The following is a 21315-nucleotide window of genomic DNA, read 5'->3' as shown; positions in this document are numbered from 1 at the left end:
ATCAAACTATAGGAATCTAGAGTGTGCAATCATATATAATATTTGTTACCTGGCATATTTTAGGTTTTCATAGAAGCTACAGAATTCTCTGTCCCTCAAAGACTGCAAAGCAGAATACAAAGACTCATGGTAGCCTGGTCCAACTACCTCATTTCTAAATAAAGGAAGAGAGAAAACACATACTTAGTGCTGAAAATGGATACTAATAATATAAATAGAGGAGGATGAGATACTTGTCAACTTTACCTACATTAAGGAAACAGAAGCTACAGTATGCTGTCTGCTTCAGTTACAACAGAACAACAGAGATTCAGTTCTTTGGCCTATCAAAAATTGCCCAGAGACTAAGAGTCACCACACTGACAAGGGTTCAATTTTGTAGAAACTTCAGCTAGACTAGATAGCCAAGAAAACTTCTATATCAATATTGCTTTTCCGTCTAACTCTTAAAAAAAACCAACCAACCAACCAAACAAAAAAAAAACAAACTTGGCCCACAAAAAGAATACCCACAGTTATGGGGAAACTTTAAATAGAGTGGCTGGCTTCCTTGTCTGCAAGTCTGAAGATTTTCAACTTTCCCTCTGATATAAGCCTTTGTTCTGAAATAATTTGACTGCTCCACATCGCATCCCCTTCCTTCAGCCTCATTTCCTTGCTGCCTCCATTTCCCAGCAATGTGTTACGCAATGGCCATCCATTTTTATTCACTGTGGCAACACAACGAATAAAAAGGCCATCGGCACTGTTTTAAACGCAGAGTTAAAAATGAACAGATTTCAAGACAAGAAAACTGTTACTTGATGGAAGGGCTGTGATCCCACTGCATATTCCTCCAGGCCGCCTGATAGCGCATCTCCTGCAGCTCTTCTCCCCACTCTGCATTTTCATGCTCCAATCCTTTTAAATAGGTAGAGAGAGTATGGCACAGCCCAAAATTCTGCAAAGCCTGGAGCGGGAACAAGATGACAAAGGAAAACCATCACAGATTTGCACCATGTAGTAAAAAAAAAAAAAAAAAAAAATTTTCCTTCAAAATAAAAATATTTTGAGAGAAATTTACTTAAGTGTTTGGTAACCATGTTAAGGCCTGTATTCTGCAAAATTCAGGTGTTCAAACATTTATGAACAAGAGAAGACGAGAACCCAATTTACCTCCATGACCTGACCAGCATAATCTTTGTGTAACTGGAGTAAAATGTCTTGGGCTAAATACCTCCAAAATCTTGGCTATTTTCGTGGCACAGGAATTTTGCTTATTAGAGGACTATGGGATTTCTCAACTGTGTTACTAAGGTAAAATTGTTCAGTGAAGCTGGTTTGGATAGTAACCATCACATAAAACTAAACATACTACCTTATCCATTTCTCTTTCACACTGTCATTGACAGCGCTTTCACAATCTACTCTTCCCACCTTTTCCTATTACAAATACTACACAAAGACCATAAACCTTGGTTTCTTTACTAAGCTAATTTCCTAGCCCTAAAAGGGTCATATCTACATGTTCTTTCTCCCTATTCCCCCACACAAACAATATCTGTTGATTGTGATTATCAGTAACACATTGGTATAATGAAAAATGTACTTCCTTTGTACTACTGCAGATAATTCTGGAAAAGGGATCTATAAGGCTGTAAAAGCTCATACAGAGTACATATATTCAACTTTTTTTGTTGGTCCAATAAAATATATTTACAATCTCCAAAAGTATCTCATAACATAAAATCACATTCTTTAGTACTGGAGCAGAGAAATGTACTTATAACTAAATAAAACACCTGGCATACTGTTAAAAATGTTTTATTCTAGTAATATTATCCTTAGAGAGGGCACCCTTAAAGAAAGTAATCTAAGCAGGGGGCATACTGTAGCCTGAGCTAGGCTCAGACCTAAACAATTATTTACTTAAAAGAGAGGAGCAGAAAAGGAAGGTCACCTGGATTATGCCTGCTTGGCGTGTGGCTGGAGGAAGATTCATCTCTAGGTCATAGGTTACGAGGGCCTTTCCCCACATTGCTTCATGCTCGTAAGTTCTTATTCTGTCCGTGAAAATACTAATTAGCTTTGGAAGGCCATACTTTCATATTTAATATTTTCCCATGTTAGAATCTTACCTGGCAAGAGGCTGTAACATCTTCCCTCCACCACAGCCATACAAGCTATCAGGCTCACCTATACTTCTGTAGATTTCCATTAGGAGGTCCTAAAAAACACACAACAATGAAGAACCATCACCAAATAAAAGATGAGCTTTTACATGGTCACAGTTTGCCAACTTCAAACTGTGACAATTCTGAACACTTGGATGTGCGGAGTAAAATTTTCACCTTTGTCCTTCCACACGACTATTTTAAAAAAATGTTTTATTACTTGCCTTATTACTAGAAAACTGTGCACAAAGCGAGGTATTTATTTATTTTTATATTCCGCTTTTCACACTTTATTCAGCACTTCAAAGCGGATTACAATCAGGGACTGTACAACCAAATGATCTCAAATATAAAAATACCAACAACATCCCATTAGCACAGTCAGGAAAATCACAATCAAGAACATAAGAACATGCCATACTGGGTCAGACCAAGGGTCCATCAAGCCCAGCATCCTGTTTCCAACAGTGGCCAATCCAGGCCATAAGAACCTGGCAAGTACCCAAAAACTAAGACTATCCCATGCTACTGATGCCAGTAATAGCAGTGACTATTCTCTAAGACAACTTGATTAAGAACTTTTATTGTGGGCGATATTCATGCAAAATTTATAGCAAAATGATAAATCTAGGTCTTAGTTATGGAGGTTCTGAAGAGAAATATATTTACACATCATAATTTTTTTCAAATGTTTCTTTTTGGGTTAGATACATTGATTATCTCTTTTTTTGTGTGGAATTCTACTAAATTGGAGTTGAAAGATTTTTTTGATTGGTTACATAAGTGATTTATTTAAAGGTCTTATAAATGATGGCAGACTTACGAGTTCCTGAGTGTGTGCTTTTCCATTTTTTTATATTAGGCCTATTGTAACATGTGTTGTGTATAGGTGTAGGCTTGGCCCCCAGAAATCTATAAGTAAACTGAATTACAATTACATCTCCCAAACCAAAACCACACTATCAGCACTCAAAAAATAAAATCCCTACCTAAGGAAAGGCAACACTGCAAATATTATATCAAGCCTTTAAACACCAATACACCTTCTACTAGGAGAACAGAACAAGACAAGTTGCTATAGATCCCTATACAGAAACTACATGCCAGCACTATATCTCACTAGGTCACACATGCAGAACACAGACAACCCTCATCAAATGCTGAATAAAGAGACTATAATATATAAATAAAAAGTGCAGACACAAACTGAACTGGAAACTGCAACAAACCAGACATTGTATATAGTGCAAAAATAGAAAAAACATCTCTATTCCTCATTAAACATCAAACAAAATCAAGAAAAATCATAATAGTGAAACCATACAAATAAAAAGAATACATATTTCAAAACAGTTGAATTGACTAACATCCAATAATTAATAAATAGTTTTAACATTTTTTAAAATTTTCCAAACATTAATAAAATATGTCAAAATAGCAGATACACCAAATAAAGTCCAGTAGTTAAAACAAATAGGGGTAAACCTCCCCAGTGGTTCAATATTCAAAACTTTGCTATTTAGATGGATAACCTGTGAGTTATTTATCTGCAAAGTGTGTTAAAATTTATCCAGCCTCCTGAACAAATAAAAGCAGTTCCAGTACACAAGGGGTTATAAGATTTTCAAACAAGAGTTTGAAAAACAACTTTATCAGGTCTTCCTGTGGCTGGGAATATAGACATAAAATAGAAAGTTCAGCAATGCTCAGAAAAAGTAAGAACCTAATTTTCTCATTACTCCTTGACAGTAGTCAATTATGAAGGAGGCTAAGATGACAAAATCTCTCTTATCTATCCCTCCTACTAAGGAACCAAAGCTTTTAGATGCTATGGTAAAAAAAGCAATTTCAGTCAGCAATGCTAAATTCAAGAATTTCAGCTCACCAATTGTAGATGGTGCAGTAACTTTATAATACATTACAAAGAATAAGAGAATATTCCCTATCTCTTCAACAAGAGAAACACAAAAAATAATTAAAGTAGTGAATGAGGTGGAAGAATGTACAAAACACATGATGCGGTCAATATATATGATGTGTGATGCACCTTATCCAGGGAATCAGCAACAGCCATTGCAATAAGAAGAATGGCTTGGTTAAAAGCTTCAAACCCATGAGAAGATCTGTATGAAAGAATAGCAGATATTAAGGTAAAAGAAGTAGTTGAGGTAATTAAAGAACAACCATAAGAACATAAGATATGCCATACTGAGTCAGACCAAGGGTCCATCAAGCCCAATGTTGGGTCCAATGTTGGGTCCATCAAGCCCAACATTGGCCAATCCAAGTCACAAGTACCTGGCAAGTAACCAAACATTAGATAAATCACAAGCTACTATTGTTTATTAATTACCGTAATAGTTTATGGATTTTTCCTCTAGGAACTTATCCAAACCTTTTTTAAATCCAGTTACACTAACTACTGTAACCACATCCTCTGGCAATGGATTCCAGAGGTTAATTATGCATTGAGTGAAAAATAATTTTCTTTGATTTGTTTTAAATGAGCTATTTGCTAACTTCATGGAGTGCCCCCTGGTCCTTCTGTTATCTGAGAGAGTAAATAACCGATTTACATTAACTTGTTCAAGTCCTTTCATGATTTTGTAGATTTCTATCATATCCCCCCTCAGTCGTTCGTACAAGAAAGGTACAAAACAACACTTGAAACCTTACAGTTATTGCTCTAGGAAGAGATACTCATATTCATATTACAGGCCAAGTTCTTATCAACTGCAGCAGGTCCAACTGCAACACACAACAAGCATGTTCATGCGCAAGAGACAAACCAAAAGAAAAGCAGCCTCATTTGGCAGTTCAAATATCAAATCAGATTTTTTTATAACCAGATTTTCCATTGGGGGAAGACTCCAAGTCTTTTTTCAATAATGGTTCCTCATTATCATGGACCAGATAGTTTTACAAATTATTCATGAAAGTTTTTTTTTTTTTTAATTTTTAAACTCGTCCACCTTTAATACCCCCTCAACCCTATGTTCAAGCCAAACAGCAAATTGAAATTCTTCAAAAAGAACTGAAATTTTCTCTGTTGGCACACATGATAGAAAAAGTTCCAAAGTCCCAAAGAGTACAAGAGTTCTATTCAAGGTATTTTCTAGTAACAAAGAAAACTGGTAGATATTTTCTATGATTTGTTTTAAACATGCTGGTTGTTAATTTCATGGAGCAACCCCCTTGTTTTAGTTCTTTTGAAAGGACAAATAACTGTCTCCTATTTCCCCATTCTACTCTACTAATTTTATAAACCTCTATTATAGAGGTTCCCTAAACTTTTCAGAGGAAGGGCCACATAGAGCATTTCCAACAGCTGAAAGGGCCATGGGGTTTACTCTCTTCTCCGGCAGGCAACAGGATGGGCTCCATGGTGGCCTGCCAGATCAGGGGTTGTTTGTGGCATGGATTGTAGCAGGAGTAGAATTGATCCAACGTCATCTGCTACCATGCGGCCAATCTTGTGATAAGAGCTGCAAGATCGGGCTTGCGGCAGTAGGAGATGATATTCACTTAAATAAGACTCCTGCTGCCAAGCTGCTTGGCTGAGGGCAGCATCAGCTTCATTTATCGCTGCCCGACTTGAAAAAAGCAAACAAAAAAAAAATACAAGAACCCCCCCCCCCAAAAAAAACCCCAACCCAAATAAATAAAGGAAATTGGTTAGGGCCAGGGATAGCAGAGTTGCTTACCTGTAACAGGTGTTCTCACAGGACAGCAGGATGTTAGTCCTCACACATGGGGTGACATCATCAGGATGGAGCCCAATCGCAGAACACTTTTGTCAAAGTTTCTAGAACTTTGACTGGCCCCTACTGGGCATTCCCAGCATGGCACTAACCCTGTATCCAGCAGGGGGTCCCCCTTCAGTCTCGTGTATAGCAAGACGTACGTGCGAAAAATAAAATAATAAATCATGAACGAACCCAACTCCGCTGGGTGGCGGGCGGGTTTTATGAGGACTAACATCCTGCTGTCCTGTGAGTACACCTGTTACAGGTAAGCAACTCTGCTTTCTCACAGGACAAGCAGGATGGTAGTCCTCACACATGGGTGAACAGTGAGTTGAAGATGCCCGAGCAATGCACCAAATGCACCCAAAGATGTGCAACAGGAGACAATAACAGGGGTGAATTTGGTTAGGAGAGCGTCCTGAAACCCTGAACGGGTCGCTGGAAGGATGTTGGGAAGTTAAACTGAAAATAAGTTGTGAAGAACCAACTGGCCAAAGATGGAATCTTGCCTGCCAGCCTTATCTAAGCAATAATGGGCTGCGAAGGTATGGAGAGAGCACCAGGTAGCAGCCTTGCAGACGTCAGTGAGCGGCACCGAACGGAGGTGTGCCACTGAGGTTGCCATAACCCTGACAGATTGTGTTTTTACATGGTCTTGTAACAGAATGCCTGCTTGCTGATAGCAAAAGGAGATACAGTCCGCCAACCAGGAGGACAGGGCCTGTTTTCCCACTGGATTACCCAATTTGATGCTACTGAAAGAGACAAATAATTGAGTGGACTTCCTGTGGGCAGACGTGTGCTCTAGATAGAAGGCTAGGGCACGTTTACAGTCCAAGGAATGTAGAGCCTGCTCTCCTGGGTTTGAATGGGGCCTGGGAAAGAAAGTAGGTAAGATGATGGATTGATTAAGATGAAATTCCGTTAGTACCTTTGGTAAAAATTTACGGTGGGTGCGGAGCACTACCCCGTCATGTAGAATTTTAGTGTAAGGCGGGTAGGTGGCTAATGCCTACAACTCACTAACTCTACGAGCGGATGTTACAGCGAGAAGAAAAATTACTTCCAGGTGAGATAGTGGAGATCGCAGGAGTGGAGAGGCTCAAACGGAAGTTTCATGAGCCGTCCCAAAACCACGTTAAGGTCCCAAGCAGGGGCAGGAGGGCGAAGTGGAGGCTTTAGGTGGAGTAAGCCCCTCATGAAATGTGTTACTAAGGATTGTGTTGAAATAGAGACATCTCCCACGCCATTGTGGAAAGCGGCTACCGCACTAACTTGCACCAGTATAGAGGAAGTTTTCAGGCCTGACTCTGATAGGTGCTAGAGATAGTCCAGAAACTTCGCAGTGGAACAAGTGAAGGGGTCTATGGACATGGACGTGCACAAGACCATAAAACCTTTCCATTTAGAACAATAAGACCGTCTCGTGGAAGGCTTTCATGAAGCTACCAGGACTCGGGATACCGACTCCGAAAGGTTAAGGGGTTGGAGTATTAACATGTCAACATCCAGGCCGTCAGGGACAGGGCCTGGAGGTTGCGGTGGCGCAAGCACCAGTCATTCTGAGTTATCAGAAGTGGGTCCTCCCCCAGAGGGATGTGCCGGCGTACTGATAGGTCCTGGAGGATTGGAAACCAGACCTGGCGTGGCCAATGAGGGGCTATCAGAATCATTAAGCCCTTGCCCTCCACAACTTCACGAGAGTCTTTGATATGAGTGGAAGTGGAGGGTACGCGTAGAGTAGACCGCTGGACCATGAGAGGGCAAAAGCGTCCCTCGGCTGTGAGTGGCGGCTGCGAGTGAGTGAGCAGAAATTCTGTATTTTGCAGTTGTGGATGGACGCAAAGAGGTCTTATGTGCGGATAACCCCAACGTTGGAATATTGTGTCCGCTACCGTGGCATTGAGACCCCATTCGTGTGGATGGAAGGTTAGACTCAACTTGTCCACTAGAACATTGTCCACGCCCACCAAGTAGGTCGCTCTGAGGTACATCGAGTGGGAAAGAGCCCATGCCCATATCTGTACAGCTTCCTGACACAGAAGGTAGGAGCCCGTTCCCCCCTGCTTGTTGATGTACCACATCGCCACCTGATTGTCGGTCTGAATCAGGATGGCCTTCTTTGAGAGGCAATCCTGAAAAACCCTGAGGGCATATCTGATCGCCCGAAGCTCCAGGAAATTTATTGGATTTTCGGCTTCCTCTGGAGACCAGGTTCCCTGAGTCTGCAGGTCGTCGACATGCGCACCCCCACCCTGAGGTTCTGGAGCCTGAAAAGGAAGGCCTTGAAGGAGATTGGAGTGTTGCACCCACCAGGTCAGCGACAGGCAGAGCTGCTTGGTAACGTGGACAATGCTGGACATTGGATGATAAGCCTGAGCCCACTGGGATTTTAGGGTCCACTGCATCACTCTCATGGCGAGGTGGGCCATCGGAGTGACATGTACAGAGGATGCCATGTGACCCAGCAAAATGAGGAAATGACAAGCTGTTGAGTAATCCTGAGCATGGAGGGATTGCACCAGGGATGTAAGAGTACGAGCTCCATCCTGAGGAAGGCTTTTGCCTGTACAGTATCCAGGTCGGCACCTATGAAGGATAGGGTTTGAGATGGAACTAGCTTGGACTTGGTATAGTTGACCAGAAATCCAAGGGTCAGCAGTGTATTGAGAGTTAGACGTAAGGAGGCTAGTGCATCCTTTTGAGTTGGGGACCTTATCAACCAATCGTCCAGATAAGGGTAGACATGGACACCTTGACCCCTGAGGTAGGCTGCGACCACTACGAGACACTTGGTAAAGACCTGAGGTGTGGACACTAGGCCGAATGGCAGTACCCGGTACTGGAAGTGTCGGTGGCTGACTAGGAACCGAAGGAATTTGCGATGAGACGGAGTTATCGAGATGTGTGTGTATGCATCTTGGAGATCCTGAGAGCAAAGCCAATCTTCTCTTTGTAGAAGAGGAAATAGAGAGCCCAAGGTTACCATCCTGAACTTTTCCCTTTGAAGATACCTGTTTAAGGCGCGCAAGTCCAAAATTGGATGAATGCCCCCCCCGACTTTTTTGGAATGAGGAGATACCGGGAATAGAACCTCTGCCCCTGTTGGGAGAGGGGGACTGGTTCTATCGCCCGGGATTTGAGGAGGGTTGAAATCTCCTCCTCTAGAAGAGAGGAATGGTCGGATGATCCCCACATCAGCCGAGGTGGGGAGTCCGCCGATACAGTCAGGAAGTTGAGGTGGTAAACTACAGCGAGTACCCACTGATCTATAGTGATCGTGTGCCATATATGTTGGTGAAATGGCACAGATAGTAGAGGAGGTTGGCAAATGCCCTCCAGCAAGGAGTCAAAATCCTGCAGCTGGGCCAGGTTGAGGGGCTGGCTGGGTCTTCTGAGGCTGGGATTGTCTGGACTGACCCTTCTGTTAAGGCCTGGAGGGATGACCCCGAGAAGCAGGAGGATATTATCTTCGTGGCTTGAAGGACGGCCGCTTAGCATCCCTTCTGAATGTCCTCTTGGAGGTGGATGAGAATTCAGAAGGCACAGACGAAAGCTGACGTAGTGTCTCGTGGTGGTCCTTAAGCTGCACTACGGTTTCTTGGATTTTGTCCCCGAAGAGATTATCTCCAGCACAGGGCAGCTCAGTTAAGCGGTCCTATGCCTCTTGTCTTAGGTCAAAGGACTTTAGCCAGGTCCACCTTCGTGCACTAATCCCCGCTGCGGACACCCTAGAGGCAGTGTCAAAAATAACATAGGCAGCGTGGACCTAGTGCTTGCCAGCATCTAGACCCTTCTAAGCCAGGCTACTGAGTTGATCCTGAAGTTGGTCTGGAAAAGACTTAGAGAAATCTTGGATCTTCTTAAAAAGGTTCCTGTTATACTAGGTCATGTAAGAAGCAATGTGAGAAATAAGCATTGAGCCATGAAACACACGTCAGCCAAATGCATCCAGGAATCTCTGTTCTTTTCCTGGAGGTATGGAAGAATGAGGCTTAGACTGACGTGCCTTCTTCTGGGCCGACTCCACAACCATAGAATGATGGGCCAACTGTGTTTTCTGAAATCCAGGGGTGGTTTGCACCAGATATATGGCATCTGTTTTGCAGTTCACCAGTGGTACAGAGCCTGGATGCTCCCAATTCCTTTTCAGCAGGTCCAGGAGGACTTCATGAACAGGTATGGGCATGATCTCCTTGGGTGTATCGACAAATTGGAGCACTTCCAGCATTTTATGCCTGGAGTCCTCTTCTGTCTGAAGCTGGAATGGTACAGTCTCAGACATTTCCTTTACAAAATTGATAAAGGACAGATCCCCTGGAGGAGAATGTCTTCTCTCCTCAAGGGTGGTTCTGAAGGCAAGTTGTCAGTATCTTCAAAAGAATCATCGGTCCAGGGATCATAAGGTTGATCTCCGGCTCCCATGGGATCTCCAGAGGGAAGAAATGGTGCCATTCCCGAGGGATCAGGTCTAGGCACCGACGGCGCCATCGACGAAGGCACCGACGGCATCTATGGTGGCACCGATGGAGGGCGGTACGGCATCGATGGTGGAATGGGCACTGATGGAACCAGCATCGACAGGTGAGTCGGTGGCAGGACCCCAGACAGTCCGGGCATCGGTTCCGGTCTCGGTGTGTCTTCATCCTCTAATGACAAAGGGATCAGGGTGGAAGGCTTGGGACATACTGGTGTCCTCGGTTCCACCGGTGGAAGGGCACCGATCAACGCATCCAGTCTGCCCAGTAGCGGTGCAAGCACCGTGGGAATCGGGTCAGTGACCAGAGCTGGCATCGGTGCTGGCATTGATGGAGGCTGGAAGCCCTGCAGCACCTTTCCGATGGCCTCTTGGATCATCCGTTCGAATTCCTCATGGAGACCTGGGGCGTGCAACCCCAGCTCCGGAGTAGGAGGCAGCACTGGCGTAGCCGGAGGGTCCACCGGTGAAAGTGGAGTCGCGGCTCCCGGCACCAATGAAGGTGGGGAACGCCTCGGTGATCCAGTTGCAGAGGAGGATGGGGTCTTCTCTGGACGGGATTTCTTAGTTGATGGCTCAGTCGATGCCGATGCCACAGGTTTGCCTGGATTGGCGGACTGAGCCTTCTGGTGACTGTGTCAACGTTTTTCACAATGTTCTCCTCGGTCCTTCTCTGGAGCCGAAGAGGAAGAAGTCGACGCTTTTGGAGTAGTCTGTGCCGGGCGGGCAGCACCAGTGTCCCGCTGCTGGCGAGAGCTCGATGGTACCGGCTCAGATGATGTCGAAGTGTTCGATGGAGTCGGTGGCTTTGCCTGAAAAAGAAACTCCATCTTCTCTGAACGGGCCTTACGGCCCTTCGGTGTCATTTGGGCACATTTGGTGCAAGTTAGGATGTCATGGTTGGATCCCAAACACAACACACAAACCCTATGCGGGTCGGTGATGGACACTGTCCGAGGACTGTCGGGGCACCGACGAAAACCCGACGCCATGGCTTCAACAAAAATTTAGCCATGATGTGGTCGATAGCCAGTAGGCCCCGAAGGGAAAACTCGACGGGAATCGACCACAAACGAGGGTAAAGCCTCACCTTACGACAGCGGACTACGGAATCGATAGGGGAACCTCGATGGGGTAGAATTTTTTGAAAGAAGTTCCGTGAGGAAAATTCCTGTCAGAAATCTCTAGAGAGCTCCTTAACCTGTGTGGCTACTGCTGTGCGGAAAAAAAGAGACCGAAGGGGGACCCCTGCTGGATGCAGGGTTAGTGCCATGCTGGGCATGCCTAGTGGGTGCCAGTCAAAGTTCTAGAAACTTTGACAAAAGTGTTTTGGATTGGGCTCCATCCTGATGATGTCACTCCATGTGTGAGGACTACCATCCTGCTTGTCCTGTGAGAATCACTTAATCCCTTGAAGGTCATGACCATAGGTCACTGCAAGACCAGCAGACTGGCAGTACCACAAATATGTTTATTTATTAAATAATATTTTAAAGCTAGAATTCCTCTGTAACCAATGTTTTACCTTTGCTATTAAATTCAATATATTAACTCACATTTCATACACAGTTTCTAGTAGCTATGTTTTTAGTGCCCAATGTGGAGGAACTTCTGGTTTTGGGGCATTTAAATGTAGTTGTGCAAACTACTGATCTATCGGAAAGGTGATTACAATAGTCACACATCTGATAAACCAAACCCTGAAGGATTTAGGCACAGTCAGGCAAAAGGTAAATAAAAGCCTGGACATCAGAACCAACTTGTAATTAAGAATGTGAACTAATTGGGTCATCCTTTGAAAATAATCGTGCAGGTTCACAGACCAAAAGGACCTGTGAGCCTATAAGCAGCCTGCAGAGTTTGAAATTTACCCTCATACTGTATACCAAGAAGCAGTAGTATAATTAACAGTTAAATCATACTTTATTCCTACTTTTGTTAGGACAGAGAAAGCTAATGGGTCCTAAAGGTGAACATAAGTACTTAGTGCAGTAGTTGAATATATTCTCCCAACATCAAAATAAAAACTGTGTACACAAAGAAGTGTGATTTTTACCTGTAAACTAATTCCAGATTCTTCTTTACTCTTCTCACTCAAGCTGGCAATAGTCAGGCTTTGACTGCCCTCTTCAAAGGTCAGACTTCTACATAACGTGGAAGCAGTTTTACTATAAAAAGGAAAGGAGTCATTGAAACAAAGGAGAACTGACCACACAGTTTAATTGAGCATATGGGTACCACATGAAGCACACATGTTGTTATAAAGCATCTCTTTTCCAAGATTTTTATACTGAGGATGAGTATTATAAAAACTGGCAGCTGACAAAGAAAACCAACAAAGTAATGAGGGAGGCTATTAAGCCAGGCTTTGGATATTATCTCAATTTCTCAATTTTATTGCTAGTACTCTTAATACTTGCATTGTGCCAGAGAGCTTCCTTCTAGAGCTCATGAAGTTTAATATATACAGGCAACATGCTGAGGTGTACTTAGAATTGTTTTTTAATCAGGCTGGTGGTGCCTACGATAGGAAAATTTGGTTCTTACCTGATAATTTTCGTTCCTGTAGTACCACGGATCGGTCCAGACTCCTGAGATTATTAATCCGTGCCAGCAGGTAGAGACCGAGAAAGTAAAACTGAAACTGTTTTATATACACTGATGCCACTTGCAGTTCCTCAGTATTGATCTGTACCAAAGCTAAATGCAAAAACACCATAAAAAAACATTTGAATATAAACTTGACAAAAACCTTGATAAAAAATTTCTGATGTCTGTAATTTATAACAGTTGAGCGGACAACTCTCCACCCTCCTTAATACTTGGGTGGGACTCCGGTCTGATTAGTGGTACTACAGGAACGAAAATTATCAGGTAAGAACCAAATTTTCCTTTCCCTATACATACCCAGATCAGTCCAGACTCCTAAGATGTACCAAAGCTTCCTAAACAGGGTGAGGACCTGGAGAGTCCTGCTCGTAACACGCTTTTGCCAAAAGACCGAGCCTCCCGATCCGATCCAGCCGATGTTGTCTTGCAAAAGTATGCGGAGACTTCCAAGTAGCCGCTCTACAAATCTCCTGTGGTGATACCAAGTGAGCTTCTGCCCAAGAGGTCGCCTGAGATCGGGTAGAATGAGCCCTCAAGCTTTCCGGCACTGGCTTACCCTTGAATGTAAGCGGAGCCAATAGCTTCCTTAAGCATCTGGCAATGGTAGTCTTGGAAGCTTGAGACCCCTTCTTCGGACCGCTCCACAAAATAAAAAGATGATCAGACCGTCTAAAACCATTCGTGACTGTAAGACAGCGAAGTAACGCTCTACAAGCGTCCAGTAGCCGAAGCTCACGAGCATTAGACTCAGAGGCTGCCAAATCCGTAAAAGCCGGCAGCTCAACAGACTGATTAACGTGGAAGGTGGACACAACTTTCGGGAGAAAAGATGGTACCGTCCATAAAGATACACCCCCGTCCGATATTTTAAGAAAAGGAGTTACAAGCTTTGACATGACAAAGCTTGTAATGGCTACCAAGAAAACAACCTTTAAAGTTAAATCTTTAAGTGTAGCCCTGAGGATAGGTTCAAATGGAGCCTCACACAAACCCCGAAGTACCAGATTGAGGTTTGTCTAGATTTGTGTGGACACCCACTCAGCACAGCCTGATGTAGCACAGACACCCTAAGTTCAAGCAATCCACCAGCCAGGAGGACAAACTCTCTTCACCGGTGGACGTTAAATTCTTGACTCCTCGAATAAACCGGATCACATCAGGATGAGAGGACAAGTGGTAACCATCCAGCTTTCCCCTCAAACAAGCCAAAGCTGCCACATAAACTCTAAGAGAGTTGAAAGCAAGGCCCTTGACCAGACCGTCCTGCAGGAAAGATAAAACGTGTGACACTGAAGCTCACAAAGCCTGAACCCCCTTAGCCACACACTAAGCCTCGAATACTTTCCAGACTCGCACGTAAGACAACGAGGTGGACTTCCGTCTAGATTGGAGAAGGGTAGTAACCACCGGTTCGGGGTACACTCTTGACCTTAAATGCCTCCTCTCAAAAGCCAAGCTGCTAGACAGAAGCGATCTGCCTGGTCGGAAAATACGGGGCCCTGTCGCAGGATGCAAGGGAGATGACTGAGTCGCAATAGGCCCTCGACTGCAAGGTTTATCAGATCAGTGAACCATGGACGGCGTGGCCACTCCAGGGCCACTAGCACCACCTCCCCTGGATGCCTCTCTATCTGCCGCAAGATCTTTCCCACCAGCGGCCAAGGAGAGAAAACATATAGAACTCCCCGCGGCCAGGGAAGGACCAGAGCATCTACACTCTTTGCACCGTATTCCCTGCGTCTGCTGAAAAAGCGAGGTGCCTTCGTATTGTGGCGCATCGCCATCAGATCGACCTGAGGGCAGCCCCATTTCGTGCAAACGAGTTTCATCGCCCCATCCGACAACTCCCATTCTCTCGGATCGAGTAGCGTGCGACTGAGATAATCTGCTTGTACATTCTCGACTCCAGCGATATGAGACGCCGATATTTGGACTAAGTGCTGTTCTGCCCAAAGGATCAACTCCTGAACTTCCAGAGATACCGCATGGCTCTTGATGCCTCCTTGTCTGTTGATGTAGGCTACCGCCGTCGCATTGTCTGAGAGAACTCGCACCGAACGCCCCTGAACTAAAGGCTGAAAGGCAAGCAAAGCCAAACACAACGCCTTGGCTTCCAAGCGATTGATAGACCAAGACGCCTCTACGGTTGACCAGGTGCCCTGAGCCATTTGACTCTGACAAACTGCCCCCCAGCCAGAGAGACTTGTATCCATAGTCAGAATCACCCAATCTGGAACCTCCAAGGCTACCCCCCCCCCCCCCCCCCGCATGAGGTAGGGTGTGTGCAGCCACCAAGACAGACTGTCCCTGGTTGAAGGGGGGAGAGTAACAGGCTGGTGATACTTCTCCGACAACGGACTCCACTGGGCCAGAAGAGCCCTCTGAAGGTGACGCATATGAACAAAGGCCCACGGCACCAGATCCAATGTGGAAGTCGTGGAACCAAGGACTTGCAACTGCACTAAGCGCTGAATCTGAGATTACAGCTTGCGCATTCTCTCTTCCGTTAGAAAGACTCTGCCTTGGCTTGTGTCAAAAAACGCTCCCAGATACTCCAGAGTTTGAGATGGAACTAGGTGGCTCTTGGCCAAATTCACCATCCAGCCTAACGACCGCAAGGTCCGAAGTACCGCTTGCACTGCTGTACAACAACTGGTGTCCGACTTCGCCCGAATGAGCCAATCGTCTAGATAAGGATGGACGAGGACACCCTGCCGCCACAACGACCACCATAACCTTGGTAAAGGTGCAAGGCACCGTGGCTAATCCGAACAGGAGTGCTTGAAACTGGAAGTGCTGCCCCAAGACCATAAACCTCAGGTAGCGTTGGTGGTCCTGGGAAATGGGAATGTGGAGATATGCTTCCATCAAATCTAACGATGCCAGGAACTCCTGGGTGCGTACCGCCACTATCACAGACTGCAACGTTTCCATCCGAAAACGGGAGACTTTCAACAACGCGTTCACCTGCTTCAAATTGATAATGGGATGAAAGGCTCCCTCCTTCTTTGGAACCACAAAGTAAATCGAATACCGACCCGTTCTAAGTTCGTCCAGAAGCATTGGAACCACGGCCCCCAAGTGCTGCAACCTGTGCAAAGTCTCCCGCACCACCCTGCGCTTCTACAGCGAGCTGCAGGGAGAGATTAGGAACAGGTTGCGGACAGGCCGAACAAATTCTAAAGTGTAACTGTTCCTTATCACACTGAGTACCCACTGATCCTGGGTGATTTTGGCCCACTCCTCGTAAAACCACGCCAGCCGACATCCTATAAAAGGAACGGCGGAGTGGGCCGGCCTCCCTTCATTATGCCGATTTTGGACCGGAGGAACCGGTATTGCTGGGGGCTCTGAAGGGCTGACGTCCTCCTTGAAAGGACTGCCCCCAGAACTGACCTCTAGACGAAAAGGACCTCTGTGTCACTGATGCGCTGTGCGGTTGCTGAAACCTCCGAGTGTCCCGAAATAATGGTTAAAGAATTTTTCGTCTAGGAACCTGTCCAAACCTTTTTTAAATGCAACTACACTAACAGCTTTCATCATATACTCTGGCAACGAATTCCATAGCTTAATTATGTGTCAAGTAAAAATAACGTTATGGACAGCGCTACGGGCCAGAAAAGGAGCAGATTTGCTGGCCGTCGGAGTGAGGACGCTCACTCCAAGCGGAGATTTGGCCAACATTCTCTCCACCTAGCATGTTGTTGCCCAGGTAGAGTGTCCATCAAGCTAGGTAGAGAGAACGTTGCCCAAACCACTTCTTGGTGTGAGCGTCCTCACTCCGATGGCCAGCAAATCTGCACTAGAGACCACTGTTCTGTCCGTAGGTCTCATGTGGAATGCAAAAGTGGCCCCCAACCCCCGACGCTCATACCTAATCCCCACCCCGAGTTAGTAGGTAGCCCTCCCATAGCGCGCTCTCTCGGGAGCCTGCAACAGGCTGTCTGGGACTATCTCCAAAAAGTGGCAAATATCGTGCGCCGCGATAAATGAAACCGGCAAATATCGTGCACCGCGATAAAACACTGAAAGAATCATCGTGCAGTGGAAAAACATCGCGTGCGGCGCTAATGTTTTCGCGAATGGCGAAAACATAGGAAAATTAGTTTCTTACCTGATAATTTTCGTTCCTGTAGTACCAAGGATCAGTCCAGGACACCTGGGTTGTGACTCCGCACCAGTAGGTGGAGACAGAGCAAAACTTGTGGGCGGAGCCATATATAAGCCCCTGTGCCAGTCACAGCCCCTCAGTCATACGTAATGTCAAAGTAGCCATGCAACCAAGTAACAAAACTGGCTAGAAAATGCACTTCTAACTTTAAACTAACACCAAACTCCTACTTGAACCCGGATTCCCCAACCGGGAGAGCTAAACAAGCTAACAGCAAAACTAAGAAAACATGATGAGCGGACTCTCCGTTACTGTAGCGAAGCCCTGCGGGCGGGATCCTGGACTGATCCTTGGTACTACAGGAACGAAAATTATCAGGTAAGAAACTAATTTTCCTTTCCCTGTACGTACCAGGATCAGTCCAGGACACCTGGGATGTACCAGAGCCAACTTACCGAGGGTGGGAAGCAGAGAGTCCCGCTCGGAGAACCCTCTCTCCAAAACCCCCGGAATCGTGAGCCCGGACATCCAACCGGTAATGCCGGATAAAGGTATGCAACGACTTCCAGGTAGCCACCCTGCAAATCTCTTGAGGCTACACCTGAGAAGCTTCCGCTCAAGACGCAGCTGGAGAGCGAGTCGAGGGAGCCCGAAGACCCATGGGAAGTGATTTTCCCCCGCACCAAGTACGCCGAACCAATGGCCTCCTTGAGCCAAGTGGCAAGCGTCGTGCGGGACGCTGCAACTCCTTTCTTTGAACCAGATAACAAAACAAAGAGAAGAGCCGTGACCCGAAATGGATAATTGACCTCCAGACAGCGAAGGGGGGATCTCCGCACGTCAAGCTTCCGTAAATCCCTCGCTTCTGGATCAGAGGGCTCCCCGACTGCAAAAGCGGATAGCTCAATTGAAAAACATGGAAAGCCGACACCACTTTCGGCAGGAAGGAAGGAACCGTCCGCAAAAAAACTCCGGAATCGGAAATACACAAGAAGGGTTCCCTACAGGACAAAGCCCGTAACTCCGAAACACGCCGTGCCGAAGCAATCGCCACCAAGAACACCGTCTTCAACGTGAGATCCTGAATAGTTAAGCGTTTCAAGGGTTCAAACAGCGCCGCGCATAAAGCGGAGAGAACGGAATGGAGGTTCCAAGCTGGACAGGGGAGACGCAATGGAGGACGAAGGTGCTTAGCTCCCCGAAGGAAACGGGAGATATCCGGGTGAAGATCCAGGAAAGTACCACGGACCTTACCTCGCAAACAACCAATCGCCGCCACTTGGACCCGTAGGGAACTACAAGCCAGACCTTACCTTGGCAAAAAACTGCTTGGAGGAACGCCAGAAGCCGCAGTAGGGACCACCCCACGCTGCACGCACCATTCCTCCAATACACCCAGACACGGACATAAGCCAGGGACGTCGCCTGTGTCCTGGAACGTAGCAACGTGGCTACCACCGCAGCTGAGTAACCTTTTCTCTTCAGCCGATTCCTCTCAAAACCATGCCGCGAGGCAGAAGTGATCCGCAGTCTCCAAACAGACGGAGCCCTGATGGAGTAGACCCGCCATCCCCTGGAGCTGAAGGGGTGCCGCCACTGTGAGCTGGATGAGGTCTGCGAACCACTGCCGGCGCGGCAACTCCGGTGCCACCGGGAGCACGATGGCCGAGTGCAACTCTATGCGCCGCAGAATCTTGCCGTTCATCGGCCACGGGAGAAAACACGTACAGCAGAACATCCGTCGGCCCGGGAAGCGCCAACGCATCGACGCCTTCCGCCCCCTTTTCTCGACTTCGACCGAAACATTGCGGAGCCTTCGCGTTGTGCCACGTGTCCATCAGATCCATGTGGGGCACTCCCCACTTCTCGCAAATGAGAGGCAACGCTTCGTCCGCCAGTTCCCACTCACCCAGAAAATCCGCCTGAACGTTGCCGACTCCTGCACTGTGAGAGGCTGCCATGTGGCCGAGATGGAGTCCTGACAGACCATTAAGCGCTGAGCCTCCTCCGCCACCTGTGGGCTCCTTGTCCCGCCTTGGCGGTTGATGTAGGTCACGGTGGTCGCGTTGTCCGACAACATTCGGACCGCCTTTCCCCGCACTACCGGTAGGAAGGCTTGCAGAGCCCAACGGACCGCTCTGGTCTCTAGTCTGTTGATAGACCACTGGGCTAGCGACACTGACCATAGGCCTTGGATCGAGCTCCCTAGGCAGACCGCTCCCCGACCGGAGAGGCTGGCATCCGCGGTCACCAGAAGAGACACTCCAGAGGACAGATGACTGGAATCCAGCCACGAGAGCAGGCTGGACCTCGCGAGTCCCCCTAGTGGAAGCGGTAAGTGGAACTCCTCGGAAACCGGCGCCCAGCAAGATAGTAAGGACGATGGTAAAAGGCCGCAGATGAGCGAACGCCCAGGAAACCAGCGCAGGCGTGAATCTTGCCGTTCAGAAGCCATATAACCCCGGACCGCAAGGCAGTCGCAGACAAGAAGCGCAGTACTTGAGCTGGCAGCTCGTATCTCCAATCGTGTGACAGGAACACCTAGCCCTGCAACGTGTCGACAACGGCTCCCAGAAATTTCAAGGTCCGCGAGGGTGCCCGATGACTCTTGTTGAAGTTGACCACCCATCCTAGGGACTGCCAAGGTATAAGACCCTGGCCCACTGACAACAGACATTGATCCTCGGGCTTCGCCCGAATCCACCAATCGTCCAGGGACGGATAGACCAGATCATACTGGCGCAGCCACGCCACCACCGCGACCATCACCTTCGTGAACGTGCGGGGGCCGTCGTGAGACCAACCAGGAGCGCTTGTAACTGGCAGTGCCATCCTAAAAACGCAGAACCTGATGAGGAACAGGAATGACGGCTGAATGCCTATGTGATGATACGCCTTCGCGAAATCCAGGGAGGCCAGAAAACTCGCCGGGCCGCCCCGCAGCAATTACCGACCGAACCGACTCCATTTTGAAGTGAGAAACGCGAAGGCATCGCGAAGGCATCAGTTCACTCTACCAAGATCCAGAATAGATCTGCCGTACCGCCTCTCTTGGGGACGACGAAGTAAATGGAGTAACGGCCCCTGCCGTGCGGTTGACCGGAACGGAGGAGGCAGCCGAGTCTGATCACGCGGAGGACCCACTGGTCTAACGATACACCGGCCCATCTCTCTACAACTGAAATCAACCGCGCTTGCCGGGGCTCCCTTGTTTCCCCCGAAAGGACTGCTGCTGCCATGGCGGGGTCCGGGAGGAAGAAGACCTATACGACTGACCAGGAGACTTTGGAGAACGCGACGTCCTGGGATCACGAAAGCGGGACCTGGTCGAAAATGAAAACCGCACCCTGAATTTATCCTCGAGCCTCGGGAATCAGTCGATCTCCGGCAAGAGAGAGAGCTTACCCATAGCGTTCGTGACCTGGAGGTGCAAAGCCGGAGTATCCTATTCTCGATAGAGCAGGGATGACACAGACAGGTGAAAAGGAATGAAGCCCAGCCGAGACTACCTCCAGCGGGGTGGGATGACCAACCCCTCCAGGATGGTGGGAATCAAGGGCCAGCTCCTTCCTGATGAAGAGGTGGATAGAGCTCGAGTAATCCCCTTCTGAAGGCTGTGCCTGCCCAGCCGTCCACTGCGGCGGCGTGCCATCCCCCTCAGCCCCCCTCGGAGGCGGGGAGGGCGCCTTGGAAATCTCCGGACCAGAAGATTCAAACGTCGACATCTCCCTCAGCCCCCTTCGGAGGAGGGGAGGACACCTAGGAAATTACCGGATCCGACGAGGCAGAGGTAGGGACCGTGCCCAAACCAGGCGGTATGGCCCGCAACGGGCGTTTGGCTATGAATCGCCCCACCGCGAACTGCGGCCGAGTACGCGTCCGGTCCTAACTTGATTGGCCTCTCAGGCTCTCCGCCTGGCCAGAAGGTCGCTTGTGGGCACTGCAGCCTTAAAGGGCCTATGCCTGGCCAAAAGAAAAACCAGGGACAAAGAGTCCCTCAGAGATCGTGGCGTGTCTCCCCCGGTCCTCCCCCCCCACCGCCTCCAATGGCAAAACAGACCGCGGAGCCGGCGACTGGGGGGGGGGGGGAACGGAAATGAGGGAACAAACCCCTGGGGCCTGCCGCGCTTGGTGTCGCGCTCGACGCCGCACCAAGATGGCCGACTTTCCCGCCAAATTTCGCGTGAAAAGTCTGTGTAGAATTTTTTTTTTTTTTTT

The 21315-nt window shown here is 47.5% G+C and overlaps 1 protein-coding gene across 1 annotated transcript in view; it reads right to left on the bottom strand.

The window, feature by feature from the left end:
- Positions 1 to 21315, bottom strand: part of ATM (ATM serine/threonine kinase) — a 586955-nt gene that overhangs the window by 91605 nt on the left and 474035 nt on the right. Inside the window, exons 40-44 of the mRNA XM_029602465.1 lie at positions 12433 to 12544; positions 2118 to 2206; positions 1940 to 2042; positions 801 to 949; positions 50 to 154 (exon numbers count right to left, since the gene is read on the bottom strand). Of these exons, the coding sequence (XP_029458325.1) occupies positions 50 to 154; positions 801 to 949; positions 1940 to 2042; positions 2118 to 2206; positions 12433 to 12544 (558 nt within the window). The remainder of the gene's footprint in view (positions 1 to 49; positions 155 to 800; positions 950 to 1939; positions 2043 to 2117; positions 2207 to 12432; positions 12545 to 21315) is intronic.

This window comes from Rhinatrema bivittatum, chromosome 5, assembly GCF_901001135.1.
Source record: "Rhinatrema bivittatum chromosome 5, aRhiBiv1.1, whole genome shotgun sequence".
In the NCBI taxonomy this organism is placed as follows: Eukaryota; Metazoa; Chordata; class Amphibia; order Gymnophiona; family Rhinatrematidae; genus Rhinatrema; species Rhinatrema bivittatum.
Note: the sequence above shows the minus strand (reverse complement) of the source record. Positions and strands in the feature narration are given on the sequence as shown.